The following is an 8,802-nucleotide window of genomic DNA, read 5'->3' on the forward strand; positions in this document are numbered from 1 at the left end:
TCTATCACTGCAAAAAGAACATGAGTTATTTGGTGGGAGAAGTTAATTCAAACACAGCCAAGGTACTCCTTCGACTAAACAGTCTTCCCTCAAAATAATCATCTAAGAAGTTGGAAGCCCATCCCAAATTTTATATTCCTATTAACTACTGTAATATTCTTAACATCTTCAAATATTTGGACATAATAGGCACTTGGCAGAGGCATTTACTGTTGAAGATAAGTCAAAAAGTTTAATTAGAAGAATCATGTCCCCTTGTAAGGAGCTAACAAAGAAGAACAAGGTTTTACCCGAGCGTTACATAAGATGATGAATTTTTCTGAAGCATATACAAAAACTTTTTCACTTTCTGTATGATGGAAATAGGGGGTTGCTGTTCAATGTTTCAATTAATTGGTTATTGTAAAAGCAACCTGCATACAAATAGTGGAGTCCATCGAGATGGTAACTTTCCCACTCTTTGTTGTCATCGGTCCATGGAAATCATTTCTTCTGCAGTCACTATTAGGAGTTGAAAGACCGGAACACTTCCCAGGGTCAGCACCTGCATATAATCCTACCTACCACTGGGAAAAATCTAAGAGACTTGCTCTCATCTTTATGGATCTAAATCCCTCCAGAGTCAGGAAATAATAATATTTATCAGAATTAACAAGATTAGGGCCATACAAATTCTGAAACTTGTTCTCATTTATATTACCCTAGTTTTTCAGACAATACAGCTTCAATGTGCAGATAAACAGTACATGTTAGTGAAAGAAAAGAACTAGTTTTGAAACATGACTTGTGGAAAGCCTGGAAAATTATCCTAGTGAGGCGACTTCACAATCAGCTTCCAGTGTCAAAAAAAAAGAAATTAAAAAAGAAAAGCAACTTCAAGCATACCGAATCAATGAAGACAACAACAAATAAATAATCAAGACCAGACAAGTGGCTGAATTTTTCTATTTGCACGAATAAATTCCATTTTCCTGAAGTTGATAACTCAGAAACTCAGAAACATTTTACATCAACATGAAAATCTTGCTCCTTTAAGAATTGACAAATGGATGGATGTTATTTCACTGTGTTCAAAGTCTGATAAAAAGCTAAAACTGTGTTGAAACTGTAGGTAAAATCCCAACCGAACATCAAAACTTTCTTACAAAAGAATAAGACCTGAAAAAATGAAGCAACTAACAGGCTGAGCATAGAAATATCTACACCTCCAACGAGAGGAAATTTTAAATTCTCCACCAACAAGGGATGAAATTGATTCTGGTGAGAAGCACCAGCAGTGCATGCCTCTCTTAAATAAGATGTTTGTCGATACTTGCCCAATCTACAAGACAAGTCCCTCCGTGCAATTTCTTTTAAGCTTTCACTCAATCTGCTCACCAATCAGATCAAGACCCACCAACAGGAATGAGATCCCCTGGAAGAGGAGGAAGTAAAAATGTATGCCCTGGGCAGAGAGCAAACTTCGAGCAGAAGCAGTTAAAAGAAGGCAGGCAAGTGCCAGCTCTTTCCGGTAGATCCTGTTATGTTTTTTCCTGTCCTTCCTCGGCTTGGTTTCTTGCTTTGCAATGGCTTCGAGGTTGGGAGCAGAGGCACCTCGTTGTTGCTTAGGTTCTTTTTCTATTAAGTGAACAAGATCACCCTCAGAGGAACGGCCTGATTTCTTAGTGACAACCCATTCGTAGGCACTTCCAAGCTGGAATAGGCCAGAGATCATGGCATTGAACTTGGTCACAGACATGGTATTTTCGAAGAGGAGGTAGGGCACAATGAATGGGAAGGATCGAGGTGCAGGCAGGATGTTAAGGAAGGACATCGTGGCAGGGATGTAGCAGACCACCCATGCAGGGAGCTGAGCTTCAGGGACAAACATGGTCATTGGGAGGATGATGCAGAATAAAGTAAAGGAATAGAATGGTAATATGAGCTTCCGGAGAAGGAAAAACAGAAAGATCAAGTTGGCCTTCTTCCAGAACCCAATCTGCACCAAAAAAGAAAAACAAGGTTAAACCAAGGAAATTTCAATAATCTACATGTAGAAAGGAAACAAATAGTGATAAGATATTTATTGTTTAGAGTTCTGGTGAACGGTAGAAACTTCAGCAACTTCATATCAGAATTGATATTTAGTTATATTAAAATAATAGTGGCTGTTGCATTTAAAATTATGAGGTTCAACAGCATCCTATAAAGGCATAGCAAAATATGGCAACAAGTGCCAAAAAACAATTGCGAAAAAATGGAGGGTGGGGTGTGCCATATGGATGGCGCAACCATGTTAGACAAATTTGCTGTCATAGTATAATTCAACAGTGAAACCATGCCAACGCATTTTATGTCCTCTTACAAGAAGGCTTTCTGGCAATGACTTCAATGGATAGGAGTATGGATATGCAAAGGCAGCATCTAAAAGGTAGGGGATGATAATGGTATTGGCCAACAAAATTTACAGAACAATACTAGAATTACCAAATTCAAGCTTTGCCGAGGTCACTGCATACACACAATCTTTTGATTTTCTTAGAAGGCACCATAAATCATTTCTTTTTTCCGCATTGCTCTAGTGTGTTATCATTACTATCTTCAGAAGGAAAACTAATGCTCCTGTAAACTCTCATTGATAACAACAAATGTCGAAAGTGTATAGATACGCATGAGCATGGTTTCATCATTAAGTCAGACAAGGGATAGAGGCTTGCCTTATATGAATGGGGTCAAATAAATCATACCTATTCATAGACAATGTGAATCTCAACTTGTATCGCTCCAAAAAGAAAAAGGTGGATATGCTTCTCTTTCCAATTTAGGAAGTTAGGACATAACCAGGTTAAACCACCTACATTCTGTTGGTCCCCTATTCCTTCCAGGGCAATTTTATTGTGATGTAGATGCACGTAACTTATTGGGTATTCTGTCTGAAAGCTTCCTTACAAAATTTGCCTAAGCTGGTTATTTACCTAGGCTGTGTTGCATAAATAGCATGTGAATGTGCTATGTTTTTATATAACCCTTTCAAAGTATAGAAAAAGCATCAAAATGAAACAAATATGCAAATTTCACCTTGGCTCGGATAATATCCGGCAAGCAGAGCCTAAACAACTGCATGGGGCCAGAATGCCATCGGTGCTGCTGCTTTCTGTAAGCCTCATATGACTCCGGCAATTCACATTGGCACTGTAAAGGGAATACAAATAAGAAACACAATTTTAAACCTAAATCTTGTTCATCAAATCTATGCCATAGAAGTAACCAGTCAAACAAATGGAAGTCCTCCAAATACCTCCACATCATTGAGGAAGATGAACTTCCATCCCTTGAGATGGGCTCGGACCGCAATGTCCATGTCCTCCACAGTGGTTCTCTCCATCCACCCCCCAGCATCTTCCAGAGCCTTAATTCTCCAGACTCCAGCCGTCCCATTGAATCCAAAGAAGTTGATGAACACCCCATTCACCTGCTGCTCCACCTCAAAGTGAAAGCACAGATTAATGTTCTGCAGCCGGGTGAGCAAATTCTCATCTTTATTCACAAAAGACCACCTCGCCTGCACCAGCCCCACCTCCTCATTGTCCTGCAAAACCACAGGTTTATTTTGAGCTCCATGCTTAAAACAATGAAATGGAAGTTCCACTCAGTCCTTCAATCCAAACCTTAAAATGGGGAACAGTTTGCTTCAAGAAGTCCGGCTGCGGCTGGAAGTCGGCATCGAAGATGGCGACGAACTCATAGTCCTTAACATAGCTGCAATTCATGGCAGACTTGAGGTTCCCAGCCTTGTATCCATCTCGGATCACCCGGTGCCGGTAAACGATCTGAGCTCCATTCTGCTGCCACTTCTCCACCTCCTCCTTGATCAACGCCTGTGTCATGGGATCATCCGAATCATCCAACACCTGAACCAGCAAATTGGACCTTGGCCAATCCAGATTACACACAGCAGCAATCGACTGCTGATATACCTGACAAATGCCAATTCACCAGGAAAAGGTGGCAACTTTAGATGACATCTTCCAAACCCAAAGCTTAATAAAAGCTAAAAATTGGATCTTTCTCAAGTTTACCTCTCTCTCATTGCACATGGGTATCTGGACTAGCACCATGGGGAAGTCCTCGCCACCGGATTCGAGGTCTTCGGAAGCTCCGGCGCCGGGTTTAGCGGTCTTCGGCACCGGTTTGATCCTCTTGAAGCGGATCCAGAAGCAGCCGAGGCAGAGGATGAGGCGGTCGGCGCTCTGGATGAGGAAGAGAACGACGCAGGCGTCGGCGAGGAACTGGAGCGGCGGGGCGACGTACTCCGCCCGGAAGTGGATCCACCGGGAATACACCGTGTCGAAGAGATCTCGAACGCCAAATGAGGTGGGGAAGGCGAAGACCCGGAGCTGGGGGGCTCCCAGGTGCCAGCCCTTGAAGTAGGCAACGACCTCGACCCCCAAGAGCACCACGGAGAGCCAAAGGAAGACCTTGATACAAGAATAGAACCGGGTGCGCAGCACCGGGCTCTCCTCCGGAGAGGATGAGGCGGCGTCGGAGTCCGTCCGGCCGGAGGCGACGCGGCGGCGGACGGCGGACGCGAGGCCGAAGACGGCGGAGGCGAGGGAGGTGAGGCAGCCGGCGGCACGGTGGGCCTTGAGGAGGAGCACCCAGGTAATCTGCTTCGCGTTCTTCCCCCGTCCGCCCTTCCGCGGCCGGGCGCCGGCGAACTCCTCCCCTCCGCCGCCGCCAACGCCGACACCGTAGTCATCGTCGTCGTCCGGGGAGATCTCCGAGATGGACCAGTTCGGATTCTCCATTTTGACGATCACCGGCGTCCCGCGGTGGGTTTCCTTCGCCCACCAACCGAACGACGGCGCCATCACTGCCGGAGAGAAGACAACCACAGGCTCAAATCCTCAAAAAACAGATCAAGGTGCCGCCTTTCCCTTAAATGCGCCTTGCGATTGGGTTCCCTTGAAGAATCTCGACGCGTGGAGGCCTGACCTCGCACTCCGAGAGCAATGCGGTTTCAGAAGAACAGGGGAGGTGCTAAGAAGAGTCCAAATCGAGGACCAAATCAGCCTTCCCTCGCAATAAGAGAGGCACGACAAGAACCACCGGCAAGAGAATAAGAACAGCTCAACACGTCTCTCTCGATCTCAGGAACTCACACAGAGGGAAAGCATGGCATTTTATCCTCCCACCCCATGATTACTGTTGACCGATTACGAAGGTCCCTCGAAGACGGATTGATCCCTTGAAAACATGGAATAAATCTGGAACAGAGGATAGCTTACAGCTGGAGACGGTGATGGATGCGGACGAAGTACTTTTTAATGAAGCTGGGATTTTTATATCAGAGAACAATAATGAAGGAAAGAATGGAGTGATTTCTTTCTCCTTTTTTTTTTTTTTTTTTTCTATTGGCGGAATGATGCTTCTCTCCTTCTTCCAGTTTTCCTTAGAATATTTATTTTTTCACAGAAATAAAAAATCTAAAAAAAAAAAGTTTTTTTTTTGGGGGAAAAAGTAGGGGAAGAGGAAGAGGGCGGAAGAGTAGAGAGTCCAAAGGATGGTTGGGGAGGAGGATCTACTTAGACCGTACGCGTATTATTGGATAGGTCAGCATTAAAAGCTGAATTAAAAGCTAAAGTGGTAACTTAGGGACAGAGGAGTGCAACTTTGGACATCAAACGGTTGTTAAACCCATCGCATTATAGTGTATTACGTCAGATTTTATGGTTAATGGCTCGGATTAGTCTCTATTTTTGGTCAGATCAGGTGTTATCGTAGAGCTAAAGATGGGACTTTGTGTCTATTTTAGTATTGAAATCCATGGCCGTAGCTCGCCTTTCTGTTGGCCGCTGTTGACCGAGTCGCCTTTGGGCTTTATCTCGCATAAAGAAAAATACTTCATAGTAGAAGAAAACTTTGCTAAGTCTTAATACCAAAAAAAAAAAAAGTAAAACAATGCTAAGCACATATTTTATGTGCCACTTTTTTTCCATGGAGAAATCTACATCGTATCTTATCAGAAAAAAAAAAAATCTACAGTGTATGCAATTAAAAGCTCAAAATTCAAAACATTAAATGACTAAATATTAGCTAAGAAAAGACACCAAAACATAAATTATTTGTTCAATGAACATCTGAACAAATAGCTTTTGATGCGGTGGTAGAAAGGGGAATGAATACAAAATTGATTATATTTTAAAAGAAAATGTACTCAATTAAATTGAGTACTAATTGGCATTTGCTAGAAATAACCTTCTGGCGTTACCCATCCTTCTTTCCCGCATTAGCCTATAGCCGGCGAACAGTTACGACTCTAGACCGCTGAGGGGAATCTACCAAATGGACGGCTAGGATCAACTTGATAGAGATGAACTATTTTTTAAACTTTTTAAAGATCCATCATACAAATAATTATGGTGGCAAAGAATGGCTCTTCGCGAAGCGTCTCAGCGTCTGACAAAAGCGTGCCCATTCATATGATGTAAGGGAATTTTATTCCCCGAGGTCACAAATTTCGAAGAGTCTGGTGTCATCACTCGATCACAGCCGTCCATTCCCTTAAAATCAAACCAAGACATTGGTGGTGTCCACCGTACAGCCTGGGCCCTTGGCCCCCGCGCGTTTCAGGTTCATACCGAAATGACCCTTTTAACCTCGAAGACTTGGAGCTCACTCTGCCTAAGGGTAAAACCGTAATTCTGACAAAGCGTGTGACACGACGAACGTGCGGATCACGTGACATGGATTCAGCAATCAGCAGGTCTGCGGCCGTGCTCAGAGGGTGACAACGCTGACACGGTCAAGGGGTAAAATCGGTAGTTCGTTTTTTAATTATTTTTATTTTCCGTATTCGCTTAGCTGTCACCGGCGCCGCGTCACGTGACCGGCAGGTGGTGGCGGGCGAGAAGGTCGAGTGGTCGACACGTGTCAGCAACTGCCCGCGGGATCCCGCCAGCCGGCGGGGCGGCTGTCGCGTGGTCCCGTCCACAAAATCGGCGGATGACTGCCACGTCACCACTTTAATAGTTGTGATTTCTTTTTTTGGTATATAATATTTTTTGATTTAGGGGCTTGTGGGCGTCGGTGCGTGGGGAAATCATAAAATAGTAGTTGCTGGGCTTGGCTTCTGCCTGTGGGTTTTTTTACGGGTCACCCTTCGCGGTGAGATGCGGTGGTGGTCATTCGTCGTCTGCCGCCTGTTTTTCCGTACTGAGGTTTTTGAACCTCGCCAGCTGCTTCTTTGGTTGCCAAGAATGGCCTCATGAGTTTGGCTGAATTACTTGGGATTCATCTTTGCCGTCTCAAACGGAGAGTTAGGCTGCTAGGTGGGGGACAAATGGCTGTGATACTGCGGCGTGGGATCCATGAAGTACATGGTTTTTTTTTTCTTTTTTTGATAGAATGAAGAGCATGGTTTGCGAACAATGGTTTTGCTTTGTTATCAAGCTTGTTAAAACTGGATCCTTTTTTTTTTTTTTTTTTACAATTTATCCCACTGTAGTGAAGTTCAAGAGTTCAATGATTTGTGTAACATTTCAGATTAAGATTTTTTTATCTAAAAAAATTTTAAGGTAACTTAAACTAATTTGTAATTTCTTTTTTTTTTTCTAATGTTAGATCGGATAGTTCTTGTTGTGAATTTTTTAGTATTTTATTGTTATTTGCTGCATATGATATGCAAGCTAATAATACTCCATCATGATATTTTATAGAAAAAAATTATTTTATAGTCTTTTTACTAGTTAAGATATTATTATGGTTAACTATTAATTCTTGATTAGTTACAATCATTTAATAAGGGACGATACACCAATTGAAAGTGTCAGTTATAGATTGATATACATAATGGCATATTATATATGATAAGTTAATAAAAAAATTTTAGTTCTAGTTTCAAATTAAAAGCAGCTTTCTCGTTGAATTTTTTATAAAAGTAGCTTCTCATTCGAAACATAAATTAAAAGCAACTTTTCATTTTGATATAAAATAACCAAATTACCTCTGCAGCTATAAAGCAATACTAAAATAATACTGCGATGTTATAAAATGGTACTGTCTTATTATAATATAATACTGCTTTATTATAAAAAAATACTATCTTATTGTAATACTGTACTAATATAATAAGATAGTATTATATTATAATAAGGCAGCATTACATTATATTATTATAGTATTACAATAAGGCAGTATTCTTTTACAATAAAGGAATATTACATTGCAATAAAGCAGTACTATTTTATAATACCGCAGTATTATTTTATAATAGTGTAGTATTACATTATATTAGTATAGTATTACAATAAGACAGTATTTCTTTACAATAGATAGTATTATATTACAATAAGGCAGTACAATTTTATAACATCGCAGTATTGTTTTAGTGTTGCTTTATAACTACAGAAGTAATTCGGTCATTTTATGTCATTTGGGGAGCTGCTTTTAATTTATGTTTGAAATGGAGAGTTACTTTCACTTGAAATTTAAATGGAGAGCTGCTTTTAAATTAAAACTCAATTGAGAAATTTTCATTAGTTTACCCTATTATATACTCCCTCTCGTCAAAAAAGATTAGAAACTTCCACAATAATAGACTGTGTGCATAACCACATAAGTAAGATTTCATTTTAGCCTTTTCTTCTCTCATTTCTAAGATTTCAAAATAGAAAAAGTATAAGAAAAAGCAATGAATGACATGTTTTTATTTTGCTTATATTTTAAACTGAATTCTTCCTTTCCAAAGAAAAACACTTTTATCCTCTTTCTGAAATATAAAATCTTAAAAAAAAAACATAATGAAAGATATTTTGATATTTT

At 40.9% G+C, this 8,802-nt stretch overlaps 1 protein-coding gene across 1 annotated transcript; it reads right to left on the reverse strand.

The window, feature by feature from the left end:
* Positions 1-1,038: 1,038 nt before the first annotated feature.
* On the reverse strand, positions 1,039-5,331 carry LOC105060072 (probable xyloglucan glycosyltransferase 9). Its single transcript, XM_010943664.4, has 5 exons — positions 4,059-5,331; positions 3,648-3,956; positions 3,278-3,568; positions 3,058-3,171; positions 1,039-1,978 (listed from the first exon to the last, which is right to left on the reverse strand). The coding sequence occupies exons 1-5, from the start codon at positions 4,848-4,850 to the stop codon at positions 1,361-1,363; spliced, it is 2,124 nt and encodes a 707-aa protein (XP_010941966.1). The 5' UTR covers positions 4,851-5,331; the 3' UTR covers positions 1,039-1,360.
* Positions 5,332-8,802: the final 3,471 nt, after the last annotated feature.

Source organism: Elaeis guineensis, chromosome 6 (genome assembly GCF_000442705.2).
Source record: "Elaeis guineensis isolate ETL-2024a chromosome 6, EG11, whole genome shotgun sequence".
NCBI classification, from domain to species: Eukaryota; Viridiplantae; Streptophyta; class Magnoliopsida; order Arecales; family Arecaceae; genus Elaeis; species Elaeis guineensis.

Bases quoted from the DNA above. Each gene is read 5' to 3' on its own strand.
- LOC105060072 (XM_010943664.4), bottom strand. From the start codon at position 4,850: ATGGCGCCGTCGTTCGGTTGGTGGGCGAAGGAAACCCACCGCGGGACG. The intron at 3,957-4,058 runs GTAAACTTGAGA...GGCATTTGTCAG, and splicing joins CCATGTGCAATGAGAGAGAG to GTATATCAGCAGTCGATTGC. The intron at 1,979-3,057 runs GTGAAATTTGCA...TTTTTGGTGCAG, and splicing joins CGGATATTATCCGAGCCAAG to ATTGGGTTCTGGAAGAAGGC.